At 42.5% G+C, this 16,529-nt stretch overlaps 1 protein-coding gene across 1 annotated transcript; it reads right to left on the reverse strand.

Annotated features, from left to right (window-relative positions):
* Window positions 1-6,202: 6,202 nt before the first annotated feature.
* LOC140732749 (immunoglobulin lambda-1 light chain-like) lies at window positions 6,203-13,746 on the reverse strand. Its single transcript, XM_073055413.1, has 3 exons — window positions 13,612-13,746; window positions 13,142-13,471; window positions 6,203-6,855 (listed from the first exon to the last, which is right to left on the reverse strand). Exons 1-3 carry the CDS (start codon window positions 13,658-13,660, stop codon window positions 6,533-6,535), a joined length of 702 nt encoding a protein of 233 aa, XP_072911514.1. The 5' UTR covers window positions 13,661-13,746; the 3' UTR covers window positions 6,203-6,532.
* Between the last annotated feature and the right edge of the window lie 2,783 nt (window positions 13,747-16,529).

The raw sequence follows: 16,529 nt of genomic DNA on the forward strand, positions 1-16,529 counted from the left end.
TGTGGTTTACGTTTGTCTGATGTGAAAAAAATGTACATTCAGACATTTTGGTAAGTGGTCTTTCAAAAAAATCACAACCGTATAAGAACTGTGCGAAAGAATGTTAGCACAATTGAACAAATCGTTTGAATAAAATTATGTATTAATTTTCAATTTTCATTCTAAATATTCACAGTATGCATATTACAGAAACAAAACATTTAAAGTGCCGCTCAGTTTTCAGGCATGTAAGAAAATCTTGCTCAGAGCAATAGATGGTCCACTCAGCTGTAGTCAAATATTGTAGCATTGTAGCAAGGAATTGGTGGGAAAAGGGTGGAAAATAAAGAGCGAGCGAGAGAGAGAGAGAGAGAGAGAGAGAGAGAGAGAGAGAGAGAGAGAGAGAGAGAGAGAGAGAGAGAGAGAGAGAGAGAGAGAGACAGACAGAGAGACAGACAGATAGACAGACAGATAGAGGAGAAAGAGAGAGAGAGAGAAAGGCGGTGTGGGAGAGAGAGGAGAGAGGGAAACGGGGGGGGGACAGAGAGAGGGAGAGAGAGAGAGAGAGAGAGAGATTCACCATTTCATTGTATCCATCCATTCAGCATCCATGGAGATGAATAACCAGCTCACATGTCAGGCCGAGACCATTCATCAGGAATTGAAATAAATAACTAGAGGCCATAGTTTTAAGGAGATGGGGAAGAGGTTCATAAAGAGCCTGACGGGCAAATTCTCTCCCAGAAGATGGTCAGTATTTGCAATGAGTTCCAAGAGGAAATGTTTGGTGCAGGTACATTAACAACATTTTAAAGAAACGTGGGCTATGCATGGATAGGCAAGGTTTAGAGGTAAAAGTTTAGACATTGATTGGCAAAAGGGATACAGAGCTGGAGAAGAGAGAGGATCATGGGACGGAAGACCTGGGGAGAAAGAAAACGGGAGGGAGCACCAGAGGAAGATAGAGAGCAGGCAAGGAGTTATTGTGAGAGGGACAGAGAGAAAAAGGGGAGAAACAAACAAAGAAACAAATAAATAAATAAATATGGGGTGGGGTAAGAAGGAGAGGAGGGGCATTAACGGAAGTTAGAGAGATGAATGTTCATGCCATCAGATTGGAAGCTACCCGGACGGAATATAAGATGTTGCTCCTCCAACCTGAGTTTGGCTTCATCTTGACAGAAGAGATATCTCCTAGTGGCAACACATTTTCATTCCACGTCCCATTCCCATTCCGATATGTGAATCCATGGCCTCCTCTTTTATTGTCTCTGTATCCCTTTTGCCAATCAACTTTCCAGCTCTTAGCTTCAGCCCTCCCTCTCCTGTCTTCTCCTATCATTTCGGATCTCCACCTCTCTCTCCCACTTTCAAACCTCTTGCTATCTCTTCTTTCATTTAGTCCTGACGCAGGGTCTCGGCCCGAAACGTCGACTGTACTTATTCCCATAGATGTGCCTGTGTGTGTTGCTGAATTTCCAGCATCTGCAGATTTCCTCGTGTTTGTCAGTTCTTGCCCCAAGATGGTTTTGTTAAAGTCATATGACTATAAGACAATAGACAATAGGTGCAGAAGTAGACCATTCGGCCCTTCGAGCCTGCACCGCCATTTTGTGATCATGGCTGATCATCTACTATCAATAGCCGGTTCCTGCCTTGCCCCCATATCCCTTGATTCCCCTATCCATAAGATACCTATTTAGCTCCTTCTTGAAAGCATCCAGAGAATTGGCCTCCACTGCCTTCTGAGGCAGTGCATTCCAGACCCCCACAACTCTCTGGGAGAAGAAGTTTTTCCTTAACTCTGTCCTAAATGACCTACCCCTTATTCTCAAACCATGCCCTCTGGTACTGGACTCTCCCAGTATCTGGAACATATTTCCTGCCTCTATCCTGTCCAATCCCTTAATAATCTTATATGTTGCAATCAGATTCCCTCTCAATCTCCTTAATTCCAGCGTGTACAAGCCCAGTCTCTCTAAGCTCTCTGCGTAAGACAGTCCGGACATCCCAGGAATTAACCTTGTGAATCTACGCTGCACTTCCTCTACAGCCAGGATGTCCTTCCTTAACCCTGGAGACCAAAACTGTACACAATACTTCAGGTGTGGTCTCACCAAGGCCCAGTACAAATGCAAAAGGATTTCCTTGCTCTTGTACTCAGTTCCCTTTGTAATAAAGGCCAACATTCCATTAGCCTTCTTCACTGCCTGCTGCACTTGCTCATTCACCTTCAATGACTGATGAACAAGGACTCCTAGATCCCTTTGTATTTCTCTCTTACCTAACTCTACACCATTCAGATAATAATCTGCCTTCCTGTTCTTACTCCCAAAGTGGATAACCTCACACTTATTCACATTAAACGTCATCTGCCAAGTATCTGCCCACTCACCCAGCCTATCCAAGTCACCCTGAATTCTCCTAACATCCTCATCACATGTCACACTGCCACCCAGCTTAGTATCATCAGCAAACTTGCTGATGCTATTCTCAATGCCTTCATCTAAATCTTCATCTGAAAATCGAGGTACACAACATCCACTGGATCTCCCTTGTCTAACTTCCTGCTTACATCCTCGAAAAACTCCAATAGATTAGTCAAGCATGATTTACCCTTGGTACGTCCATGCTGGCTCGGCCCAATCCTATCACTGCTATCTAGATATGCCACTATTTCATCTTTAATAACGGACTCTAACATCTTCCCCATTACTGATGTTAGGCTGACAGGTCGATAGTTCTCTGTTTTCTCCCTCCCTCCTTTAGATGAAGGACGTAGGATGAGAATTCGGTCTATCGAGTCTACTAAACTGTTCCATCATGGCTGATTTATTATTCCTCTCAAACCATTCTCCTCCCTTCTCCCCATAACCTTTGACACCCTTACTAATAATAAAACTAACAATTTCCGTTTTAAACGTGCCCACAGACTAAGCCTCCACGGCGATCTAAGGGAATGAATTCCAATGCTTCTCCACACTCCAGCAAAAGAAATTCCTCCGTATCCCTGTTCTAAATCTGGAACAAAATCCGCGAATGCAGGGAATACTCAGCAAGCCACATAGCATATGTAGTTGCAAGGGAAAAATAGAGTTTAACATTTCAACCGAATGGCTTCTACGACGTATACTTTGCTTTTCTTCTAAGTTTTTTTAAAAGATTTTTATTCCTTCCTTAGGCCCTTTAGGTTCTAAACTACAATGTCACTATGGATTGAGAGTGAATATATTTATAAACTACCGCAAAGTCAATGACAAAATTACCAAAATTACGTGAAGTTTTGTTGTGTACAGTTACAGTTCCTATAAAATGTATTCGCCCTCCCCCCCCCCCCCCGGAGGTGCTTGATGTTCTGTTGTTTTACAACATTGAATCACAATGGATTTAATTTGGCTTCTTTTGACACTGATCTACAGAAAAGACTTGGTCGTGTCAAAGTGAAAACAAATGTCTACAAATTGATCTACATTAATTACAAACATAAAACACAAAATGTTTGATTGTGTAAGTATTTGCCTCCTTTAATATGGCACAGCGAAACATTACTGGTGCAGCCAATTGGTTTGAGAAGTCATATAATTAGTTTAATGGAGATCTGTTTTTGGAACCTTGTGGTTCGATTGATTATAGTAAAAATATACCTGTATCTGGAAGGGCTAGCTTCTGGTGAGTCAGTATCCTGGCAAAAACTACATCATGAACACAAAAGAATATTCCAAGCAACTCCACAAAGACACAAATCAGGAGATGGATACAAAAACTTTTTCAAGTCACTTTCAAGCCAGACATCAAGAAATAGAATGAATATGGCACAACTGTAAATCTGCTTAGAGCATGTCATCCTCAAAAACTGAATGACTGTGCAAACAGGCGACTCCTGAGGGAGTCTACCAAGAGACCTATAACAACTCTGGAGGAGTTACAAGCTTCGGTGGCTGAGATGGGAGAGACTGCACATGCAACAACTACTGCCCGGGTGCTTCAGGAATTGCAATTTTACGAGAGAGTGGCAAGGAAAGCCTCTCTTTCTCTTCAAAGAGAAAGAAAGAAGGTCACATGAAATCTCGGCTAGAGTTTGCCAGAAGTCAGCTAGAAGAAGGTTCTATGGTCTGATTAAACCAAAATTGTGCTTCTTTGGCCATCAGACTAAAGGCTACATTTGGCGTAATCCAAACACAACACAATGGCAAAAATACACGATCCCTACCGGGAAGCAGGGTGCTAGCTGCATTATGTTGTGGGGATTCTCCAGTGCAGAAGTCCTGGAAGTCTTGTGAAGGTAGAGGGTAAAGTAAATGCAGCAAAATACAGCAGAATCCTGATGCAATCTGCAACAGAACTGCGACGTGAGGGAAGATTTATTTCCCAACAATAGACTGACCACAAGCATAAAGCCAGAGCTACTCAGAAATGGCTTAAAACAACAAAGGTAATGTCCTAGAATGGCCAAGTCAGAGTCCAGACCTCAGTCCAATTGAAAATTTTTGGCTGGACTTGAAAAGGGCGGTTTACTCACGATCCCCATGCAATCTGACAGAGCCTGAACAGTTTTGTAAAGAAAAATAGGCAAACATTGGAGTGTCTAGATGTGCAACGCTGATAGAGACTTATCCACACAGATTCAAGGGTATAATTCCTGCCAAAGGCTCATCCACTAAATAGTGATTTGAAGGGAGTGAATACTTATGCAATGAATTATTTTGTATTTTATCTTTGTCATTCACTTAGATCACTTTGTAGAGCTCTGTTTTCACTTTGACACGAATGAGTCTTTTTCCATTGATCAGTGTCCAAAAGCTAAATTTAATCCACAATGATTTAAAGTTGTAGAACATTAAATCACTTCGGTGTGGGGGCGGATATTTTCAAAGACAATATGTTCTCTCATCCACTTATAGCTTGAAAGTGCGTTTTCTTGTGTTGAATCAGGTTCATTATGAAGATTGTACTTTGAACATCAATTAAAAATCTAGAAAGGTCATTCCATTTATTAAAATATAACAAAAGTGTTTGCATGCTCTCCAAATGGAGGCTATTTACGTGCAGTTCCTCAATCAATCACTCCAGGTTAATTCTAAACCGGTGGTTTCCGTGAGTCACCCACTCCTCAGAATGGTAGTAACTGGGGTTAATGAATCGTAAATCGGGAACCGAAAGAAGAAGCATTTCCAGATGCCAGCGATTTCGAAATTTTATTTCTTTTCTGCACATTTCCAGCTGCCAGTTCAATACTATTTATTGTGAATTTAAAACTGAGAGTGAGAGAGAGTTACATTCATCTGATGTCGGGCATTAATAATAAATGATTTTGTTGAAAGGAATGTCTTTCGGCATGTTTATTGTTTTACTTTTTAAATATTCAAAATATTAAATTTTGATTTTTTTTGTAAATCTGCAGGGTGATGGAGTCATATCAGAGAAATGTACGATTATAAAAGATAGAAAGGATTTGAGCAGATAAGAAGTCTACTTCTGTGCTATTCTTCCGGCCTATTGGTCTGAACACGGGATTACATTTTACGGTCAGAATTTAACCATTGCTATTAAACCAAATGCATCAAAGACAATTCTGTATAAAATGTAAAAGTTATTGGTTTTAGTTCAAAGTAAAATAAACCTTACGCCACAATGCGAATGTACTGATCATGTGATGTGAATATGTCGGGCATAGGTATGTTTTTACCCGTACCTACCGAGCTTCTAACTATTCAGGCATGTCGGCTCAGGGTGCCAATTGTTGCTCAAACTTCAATTCACTCGATTGCACCTTTGTCTGAGTAAATAGGATTTACGGAGATCCCCCTTTCCGGGGCTTTCTAGCCTGCTGAGTGGTTGTGGTATCTTTGGATTCTGATTATAATTTCCAGAAAATGCAGATTTGTATTTCCTTCCAACATTTCAGCTTTCATTAATAGTTTTATCCAGCTCCATTCAATGGCCATTACATCTATCCCAACACATACACAGGAGGACGCAGACACTCGCGCGCACACATAGAGGAAACCACACAAGCACACATGGCCACACACAAAGAAACGCACAGGTTACTGCATTTATAAATGAGTCTGCTTTTCTAAGGACAGGTGGAACTTTCTCCTTAGGTTATCCCCTTTCCCCAAAGCGCCATAATATCCTCAACACTGCACAAGTTCATCAAATTTGGAAAAGCGCGATTGATTAGGACGGAGCCATCTGCCAGAAAGAAAAAACACAACAACAATTTGTGAGTTAATCCATACGGCAGTTTATTATTCAGGGCCATTTATCAAATCACATCGACCCTTCAATTCATATTGGAATTCACAATATCCTCGTGAAAATACTCAATGCTTTTGATTCGACAGATTCTTCCCAAAAAAAGATATAGATTGGAATATAAAGATTCATAGATTCAAAGTACATTTTTTATCAAAGGTATAAATTATACACCCTTGAGTTTTGTCTGTTTACAGGTAGCCACATAGCAAGAAACAGAAAAAAAAGATTAAAAAAAAACCAACACGCAATGCGCAGAGAAAGAGAATAATAGAATAGTGAGAAGGATCCTTGATTAGGTGTAACCAGATCTCACGATCGTTGCCTGAAGCGGGGTTGGCTGAGTCTCGTGTTTCACCACACAGGAGAATTGCTCTTGTGAGCTCCAGTCTGAGGCTGACAGAGTCAGATAACTGTTCGCACTGAACGTGTTGTCCGGCTCCTGCTCTACCCGGCTAGTCTCGACACCATTCCTTCTCGTACTGCCGTCCACCGTCCACTCGATATTCACAGCGGCCGGATTAAACCCGCTCACTAAACACACCAGAGTGGCGGTGCTGTTTTTCGCGATTTCTTCCTCTGAAGGCTGGAAAATGGTTACCGCCGGGGCTCGACGAACTGAAAATAGAAGGAAATGTGAATGTAAGTATGAATTCATTTTTAATGGTTTTGAAATTAAAAGCATTACAAATAGTAGCAGTCGGCACTTCGTGCTCCCGCTCTTGTTTCGACATTGATGACGTCGGTGCGGAAGTACGTTATTCGGATCGGCTTCTTTATTCCACTGTGGCTGATTTATTTTGCCACTCAACTCCATTATTTGCCTTCACTCCGTAACCTTTGACGCCCTGTGACCTTAATCAAGAGACTAGCAACCTCCGCTTTCAAGCTACCAAATGATTTGGCCTCCACGGCCGTCTGTTGCAAAAAATTTCACAGATTTACCACATTCTGGTTAAAGAAATTCCTCCTCCCGTCTGTTCTAAAGGGACGTCCATCTATTCCGAGACTGTGCCGTTGAGTCCAAGATTCTTCCGCTATTGAGAACGCCCTTTTTACTTCTACTCCTTCAAGGTCTTTCAATATTCGGCGGGTATCGATGAAATACTCCTACAGCCACTCATTCATTTCAACTACAACGATCACATGCCCAAGCTATCAAACGCTTCAAACAGGGTACGTGATCATACACTTCCACAGGCTCTGTTGCGTTTGCCCCTTCTTTACCCATTTTCCTCATCTGTCCAAGTGGTTCCTCAAACTCCCGACTTACTCAACACTGCCTGCCCCTCCAACTATCTTCGCATCATTCGCAAATTTAGCAAGGAAGCCATCAATTCCATCCTCTACATATGAACATATAATGTGAAAATTACTGGAGCGTTTACGGGCCCTTGCCGTTTATCACTAGTCTCAGGCAGCCAACTAGAAAAGCGAATCCGTTATTCCTACTCTTTGCCTTCTGCCATTCAGCCAATCTTCTGTCCATGCTACTTTCGTTGCGTAATACAATGGACTCATATCTTGTTTAGCAGCTTCATGTGCTGAAAGTTGTCAAAGACCTTCTGAAAATCCAAGTAAACGGTACCCAACGACTCATGTCTATCCTGCCCGTTGATTCCTAAAATAATTCCAAAACACCTCACCTTTAATATTGAATTCTAACATCTTGCAAAACACTGAATTCGGGGTATCTGGCCTATAATCCCTGCCTTTTACTTCCTCCCTTCTTACAAGATGCAGTGACATTTACAATTGTCCAGGCTTCCAGAATCTAGGGATTCCTGACTGATCACTGCTAACGCCTCCACAATCTCTTCCTCTATTTATTTCAGGAACCAGAGGAGTAGTCCATCTGGTCCAGCTGACTCATGTAGTTGCAGACCATTCAGATTCCCAAGAGCCTTTTCAGTAGTAATAGCGACTACATTCACTTTTGTGCACTGACTGTCGAATTTCTGGCATCTTTCATAGCAAAGACTAAAGTAAATACATATTCATCGTCCACCATTTCTTTGTCCCCATTACTATCCCTCTTGTGCGATTTTCCAGAACTCTTGTCTCTCTTATTTTTTTATATATCTTTAAATAAGCCTTTGCCATCCTCTTTTATTTTATTGGACATATTATCTTCATTTTCATCCTTTTTGTTCTTGTCTACTTAGTTCTCTTCTCTTGCTTTTTAAAAGCTTCCTAAATCCCTAGCTTCACATTTTTGTTGCTTTTATTTAATTGGCTAATATTTCATCTTTTTTTCTTCACATGGCTTTTTAGTTGCGTTCTTCCAATTTATAAAAGCATCCCAACCCTTTATCTTCCTACTAACTTATGTTGTGTTGTATGCCCTCTCTTTTGCTTTTATGCTGTCTTTAACTTCAACCACGGATGTGTTATCCTCCCTTTATTGTTCTTCTTTAGGATGAACAGATCTTTATTCTTCCGAATTATTCCCAGAAACTGCACCCATTACTGCTTACACGAGGAAATCTGCAGATGATGGAAATTCGAGCAACACACACAAAATGCTGGTGGAACACAACAGGCCAGGCAGCATCCTGCACTGTCGATGTATCGGGCCGAGACCCTTCGTCAGGACTAACTGAAAGGAAAGATAGTAAGAGATTTGAAATTAGGAGGGGGAGGGGAAATGCAAAATGATAGGAGAAGACCGGAGGGGGTGGGGTGAAGCTGAGAGCCGAAAAGGTGATTGGCAAAAGGGATACAGAGCTGGAGAAGGGAAAGGATCGTGGGACGGGAGGCCTAGGGAGAAAGAAAGGGGGAGGGGAGCACTAGAGGGAGATGAAGAACAGGCAGAGTGATGGGCAGAAAGAGAGAAAAAAAGGGGGGAACTAAATATATCAGGGATAGGGTAAGAAGGGGAGGAGGGGCATTAACGGATTAGAGAAGTCAATGTTCATGCCATCAGGTTGGAGGCTATCCAGCCGGTATATAAGGTGTTGTTCCTCCAACCTGAGTGTGGCTTCATCTTCACTCACAGGTGAAGTGTTGCCTCACCTGGAAGGACTGTCTGGGGACCAGAATTGTGGTGAGGGAGGAAGTGTAAGGGCAGGTGTAACACTTGTTCCGCTTACAAGGATAAGTGCCAGGAGGGAGATCGGGGAAGGGATGGGGGGTATGAATGGACAAGGGAGTCGCATAGGGAGCGATCCCTGCGGAAAGCAGAAAGGGGGTGGGAGGGAAAGATGTGCTTGGTAGTGGGATCCTGTTGGATGTGGCGTAAGTTACGGAGAATTATACGTTGGACCCGGGGGCTAGTGAGGTGGTAGGTGAGGACACGGGGAAACCTATCCCGAGTGGAATGGTAGGCGGATGGAGTGAGGGCAGATGTGCGGGAAATGGGAGAGATGCATTTGAGAGCAGAGTTGATGGTGGAAGAAGGGAAACCCGTTTGTTTCAAAAAGGAAGACATCTCCTTCGTCCTGGAATGAAAAGTCTCATCCTGAGAGCAGATGCGGCGGAGGCGGAGGAACTGTGAGAAGGGGATAACATTGTTGCAAGAGACAGGGTGGGAAGAGGAATAGTCCAGGTAGCTGTGAGAGTCTATAGGCTTATAGTAGATATGAGTAGATAAGCCGTCTCCAGAGATGGAGACAGAAAGATCAAGAAAGTGGAAGGAGGTGTTAGAAATGGACCAGATTAATTTGAGGGCAGGGTGAAAGTTGGAGTCAAAGTTAATGAAGTCAATGAACTCAGCATGAGTGCAGGAGGCAGCGCCAATGCAGTCATCGATGTAGTGAAGGAAAAGAGGGAGACGGATGCCCATATAGCCTTGGAACATGGACTGCTCCACAAAGCCAACAAAAAGGCAGGCATAACTGGGACCCATGCAGGTGCCCATGGCTACACCTTTGGTTTGGAGGAAGTGGGAGGAGCCAAAAAAGAAATTATTGATAGTAAGAACTAATTCCGTTAGATGGAGGAGAGTGGTGGTAGAGGGGAATTGGTTAGGTCTGGAATGCAAAAAGAAGTGGAGAACTTTGAACTCTTCCTGGTGGGGGATGGAGGTATATAGGGACCGGACGTCCATGGTAAAATAAGGCGGTGGGGGCCAGGGAACTTAAAATCATTGAAAAAATTCAAAAATTCAAAATTCAAAACAATTCAAAAAAAATTTCAAATTTCAAAAATTCAAAATTCGTACTATCTTTCCTTTCAGTTGGTCCTGACGAAGGGTCTCGGCCCGAAACGTCGACAGTGCTTCTTCTTATAGATGCTGCCTGGCCTGCTGTGTTCAACCAGCATTTTGTGTGTGTTCCTCACATTACTGCTTGTGCATTATCTCTTGGAGTATCCATTTCCAATCAACATCGGCCAGATCTTTTCTTATGCCTCTGCAGGTACATTTACTACACTGAAAAAAACAGTACATCCGAGTTTTTCTTCTCCCACTCAAACTGCATGGCTGTCCATTATATAACCTCCTAAAGGTTGCTTTAAGTAAAACTTCCTAAACTAATCTGCTGCAGTACACAGTAGCCAATGCAGAATTGCCTTTTCCCTATTGGTACATTGCAGGCATTCTACAAATTCCTTCTCTTGGGATCTAGCACCAAACTGATATTCCCAATCTACTTGAACTTTGAAATTCCCCATGATTATCGTAAAATTACACTTTTTACATGTTTTTATTACATCCAGTTGTCATTTGAACCCTGCATCTTTGACACTGTTTTGAGGCCTTCAATTAACTCCCATTAGGGTGGTTTGCCCTTGTGTTTTGTAAACTCTATAACAAGGATTCTACATTTTCTGATCCACTGTCACTTTCTAAGGATTTGATTTCCTATTTTATCAACAAAGCCGCCCACCTTGTCCACCCACTTGCCTGTCTTTTTGATACAGTGTGTATCGTTGGATTTTAAGCACCCAAATATGATTTTCTTTGAACCACGACTCGGTGATGCCACCTTCATATCTACAAATTTCTAACCAGGCCACGAGACCATCCACTCTATTTAGTTTACTGTGTACATTCAAATATAACACCTCCAGTTCTATATCCAAGAACCTTCTTTTCAATTTTGTCTCCATATTGCCTGAAATTAATTCTAAACGTTTTATTGTATTCGTTGTTCTGGAAACTTCATTAACATCCCCTCAGTCTCCTTCCCTTTCACTTTATCCATACTTCTCCAAGCTGTTGAACTCATCCCATAATATTTAGATTAAACTCTATCCACGGCCCTACCGTGATTCACCATGACCTTGGTTCTAGTATGTTCTATGTGGAGCCCGTCCCATCAAATCAGTCCTCCCTAGTACTGTTGCTAATGTACCACGAACTCAGATGCACTTCTCCCACACCAATCATTGAACCATTCAATGATATCACAACTCACCTCCTCAATAAGCCTCACTTTCTTACACCGACCCTAATAAGACTGGATTCTCTTAATGCTAAAAGGAAACACTCTGGAATATCTTCTGCTATTGGCCACAAACCCCCTTGGCAAAGTGTTCCTCTACCCTCTGGTTGATTATAATTCTCAGTCCTGAGTAGCAGACTGGTTCAAGACATTCAATCAAGAGACATGGCGTGGCGTGTTCCTCGCTTCTATACCGCGAGGCCTCCTAAGAATGTCGTATCATCTCTCATCTGCAGAACGCAAAGACTCAGTTTATTCATTCTTCAAATTACTGCCGAATTCATCAGCCTGCATTCGAACATCAATCTCGATTGAATCAGGAAAAGACTAAAAAAAAAATGCGAGGGTGTTTGCGAACTCTTCGCATTAATTTGCCAATGTTATAAACACTGCAATGGAAATTTTGAAGCTTTCATAAGGGAACGTGGCTTCGGGAGAAAAAAAAAACATGCAGCCAAATTCAACTGAAAATAAAACATTGTCTTTTCAATCTTTGCAAGTTGCAAATATTTTCGTACCTCAGAAAAGAAGGCATTAAAATTTCGAGCTTAAAGAAATTAGTAACTAGGCGTAATATAATGGAACAATTACATATGCTTATTGTCTCGGTGGCAACATTCCCATCGGTGGATATCAGAACTTGGCATCAGAAGTCTGAAAAGTAATCATGTGAAAGTAATTTTCTCGTGGCTCCCAGGAGTTTCCACCAGTTAAATTGCGAAAATCGCTACAGAAACTGTATTCCTAGAAACATGTAATCCTGCCATGTTAAGATCTATCGGAGTATTTGCTGCATAACCTTTCAAAAACGTGGAGAACGCTGCATGAACTCAAATTCTCAGGCAGCTGCTAGTCAGAGAGGAAGAATGTTAGCCTTTTCTCTCCGCCTAGATCATGCTTGACTACCGCTGCGATTTCCCACAATTTGTATTTGTATTCTGATTCCAAAGATGTATCATATTTGCCTTTCGCGAATGGCCAGTTGAAGAATAAAGCCATTAATTAATAAATTGCAAGTCGCAAATTCCAACGAATGCAGTGTTAATCAGAACCACATTTTAAAAAGACACGAGTCGCCGGGTCGATGTTTTACCCAACACGAATTGTCACCGACTTGAATTAGAAGTGAAAAACTGGACCTCCAACGTAGTAATCTTTGGATCGCTGCCTGAGGGTATTCTTACGCCACTGAGGGTAAGAATAGGGTAAACAGCCGACGTTTCGTGCCGGGACTCTTCATTAGGACTCATGATGAGGTTTTTATGAAAGGTCTCAGCCCGAAATCGCGCCTGTTTACTCTCTTCCATAGATGCTGCTTGGCCTACTGAGTTCCTCCAGCATTTTGTGTGAGGCCTGTTGTGTGCTATCCGCTGTGAAGAATTTGTTTTTAAGTAGAGCAAAGTGGGCAGATCTGTTCTGTGCTATCCGCCGTGAAGAATTGCGAACAAAAGTGCAATGAAAGGAATGGTAAACGCGTCGCTGAAGCGATTAATTTAGATTTCGAAAAAATTACTTACCAATCACACCGAGGTTCGTTCCTTTACCAAAGGTGCGTGCCGCATAACAATAGTAAACAGCAGCGTCTTCGGATTTTACGTTCGCGATAGTTAAAAGCATCAGGTTTTGCGATGTTTCTACAGAACCTTGTAATCGATCTGAAATTCCCGGGGGTCTGCCGTTTTTCTCAGACCAGATAAGCTGTGGAATACTGCCGGGCTTCTTCCAATACCAGCTGCTGAACCAGTTATCGATGCTGTCTCCAGACATGGTGCAGCTGATCTTGACGGTTTCTCCCGGAGCGGCCGAGACAGACTTTACCTGCGTCAACGTAGCAACCGCGTCTGTGCCTGGTGTAAATAAAGCCCTTTTATTTAATCGAACTCTGTGCAATCGGGAAAACCAATTGCTATTCATATTTACAGAACACAGATGACCGCAAAAGTACGACTGGGAAACACGTAGAACGCTAATGTTACACAGTACTTACTATGAAGACAAAGGACCAGTGCAGCGAAAACTCCAATCCACGGTCTCATTCTGGAGATTTTGGCTGAAGAACTGACTCAGAAAGTTTCCGAATAGGAAGCTACTGCGCCTCGTTCTGAAAAGCGTTCAAGACATTCCGAACTTTGCTATATATGGTGTCGGTTATTAATTATGCAAATATATGCTGACGTGGCACTGGCCTCTCATCATGTGACAACACTTGCAAGTCTGCACAGCAGCCTCGCTTTTATATTGGAAAGCGAAGAGGTGAAAAGACTAAAATCGAGTATGGGCTTGGTGGAACTGGGGGAAACTCGAGGACCAAAGCGATCAGTTAGTTGCAAAGAAATACAATTCCAAACTTAAAAATACTTAGGTTTGGAAAGAGAATAACATGATCGACGATTCTCAGACTTGGACAAGGAATAAAACGGACAGAAGTTTCTATTTCTCTGGATTCCATGACACAAAACAAAGAATATAAGAAAGAGAACAAAGGGGTGGATGAGCGTGTTCTCCCAACCCTCAAACCACCTCCAACATCAATTCGACTGTGCAGCTCAACTTCAGTTAGCTGCCTCAGGGAGTGATGCCGGACCAAAGTGAAGGAACAAGCATTTTAGCACCTGTAGCGACAACCCATCTAAATCCACCCCGCTCTTTCCAATTGATCGCTTATCCACAAGTAATGTCCAACTCATTTCTGTATGTCTGGTTGGGGTCTGTTTCTGAAACCTCTCCTCGTGCTCCAGATTATCACGGCTCGCTGCACCGAAGTAAAACATTTCGAGAAAGCTTGCTATCATCTACGCTCCCGTTGTGATTTCACTCTTCAATTATGCTTTGTTCACGGATCCTTGTGCTATCATCTGATGGGACCGGGTTTGCAGTATAACCGTTGCGATCTTGTACACTTAGAACAAAAAATGTTCTGCTCCAGGGAATAATCAAGTTTCGTAAGTTGATGTTGTCTCTGGAATGAATGACGATGAGATAGAGTGGGAAGGAATTGAATTTACAGACTGATTTTGTACGAAGAAGGCATAACTCTTAACAGTAGCCACGCTATATCAGCTTGGTGCTAATCCAGACATATCAATATTGAGGGTGTTCCAAACTGCGCGACTTTGTGATGAAATGATAAAAAATGTCAGTTCTACTGAAATTTATGCTCATTCTGCCTCCAAGATATATGAATTCCCCCCCCCCCCCCCCGCGTCCAAATTTATAGATTCATAGAATAGTCAAACAAATAAGCAGAATTACGCTGACGAACCTTGCGCGGTTAGGATTTCTGTCCTGCGTGGGGACAGGAGGAAATGCTGGCGTTCAGCTGTCAACTCTATTCCGCTGCCGTTCAACGCAGCGGCGTAATTACAAAACGTCGTATTTATTTTTCACCCTTTTAATATTAAAAGGAAAACCAAGGCATGTGTTTGCGCATTCAGATTGTTTTATTTTAAAATTATTTTCCCACTTTAATGTTTCCTTTTATTATTACTATTATTTGTCTGTTTCGAATCAGATTGAATCGCTTGTTTCAAATGTCTCAATTGACTGTTACAGAGAGGGGTAGAAAACATCGGCATCTGGAAATCCGGCATAGCCTTCCGGAGACTGCGCCTCATGATCTGATCTCTGTTCGGAATCCTCTTTGGCCTGCTAGTTAGCTGTCGGCGTTGGTGGTGGGATCACTAATCAGAACGTTCCAACTGGGGGAAAATAATCGCGACTGGCCGGGCTACGGGATGTCCAGGTGGCTCAGTAATGATTCCTAATTTCTTTAGTTCTATGAAAACTGTAAAAACCATTGGCGCAAACATGCCTGAATGCCTAAGTCACGGAGAATGTTTATTACTATTACTTAAAGTGCATTTTCCTTCAGCATTTACCAAGGGAAACGATATGGAGGACCATGATATCAGTGCTGAGTGTATAAATATGTTAGGGCGTTCTGAGTTCAAGGGGGAGGAAGAGTTGGGCTTCCGAAAGTTTATTAAGGTGAATAAATCCCCAGTGCCTGGTGGGATTTACCCCAGATTATGGAAAAAGGCAAAATACGAGATTGCTGGGGCATTGACCAGTATCTTCCTGTCCTCTCTAGCCAGAGGCGAGGTCCCGGAGGACTGGGGAGTGGCTAATGTTGCATCAATTTACGAATGGAACGAGGGAAAATCCTGGGGAACTATAGACCAGTGATTCTCACGTCAGTTGTAGGGAAATTGCTGGAGAAAATCATTTGGGATAGGACACATGAGCACTTGGAAACCCATGGCCCAATTAGGAAGAACCAACATGGCTCCGTGTGGGGCAGGTCGTGTATTATCAACTTGACAGCGTTTTTGGCAAGGTGACGAGAGAGATTGATGAGGTTAGGGCAGTGAATGTTGTTTGCATAGATTTTAGTAAGGCGCTTGACAAAGTCTCTCGTGGGAGACTAATATTTAAGATGCATGGGTTCCACGATGAATTGCCTATTTGGATTCAGAACTGACTTGCACATAGAGGATAGTGGATAGTGGTTGAAGGGATATATTCGAGCTGGAAGGCTGTAATTGCGGTGTTTCGCGGGGAGTTGTAGCGGGATCTCTGCTGTTTGTGATGTACATAAATGACCGGGGTGCATATGTAGATGGGCGGGTTGGTAAGTGTGCGAATGAACCGAATATTGGTGGAGCTGTGGATCGTGTAGAACACTGGCAAAGGTACACTGCGCTATGGATTATTTGCCAATACGGGTAGAGAAATTGCAGGCCGAGCTTAATCCAGATAAATGTACGGTGTTACACCTTGGCTGTGGAAATGCAAGGTAACTGTACAGTATTAAGGGCAAGATGCTTAGCAGTGTTGCTCAGTAGAGAGATCCTGGGATCCAAATTCAAAGCTCTTTGAAAGTAGCTAAACACAAAGTACACTGCA

This window comes from Hemitrygon akajei, chromosome 9, assembly GCF_048418815.1.
Source record: "Hemitrygon akajei chromosome 9, sHemAka1.3, whole genome shotgun sequence".
NCBI lineage: Eukaryota > Metazoa > Chordata > Chondrichthyes > Myliobatiformes > Dasyatidae > Hemitrygon > Hemitrygon akajei.

Coding starts and splice junctions, on each gene's coding strand:
- LOC140732749 (XM_073055413.1), bottom strand. CDS start 13,660: ATGAGACCGTGGATTGGAGTTTTCGCTGCACTGGTCCTTTGTCTTCAT. Junction 13,472..13,611: donor ACTGGTCCTTTGTCTTCATA/GTAAGTACTGTG, acceptor TATTTACACCAG/GCACAGACGCGGTTGCTACG. Junction 6,856..13,141: donor AACGAACCTCGGTGTGATTG/GTAAGTAATTTT, acceptor TTCTATTTTCAG/TTCGTCGAGCCCCGGCGGTA.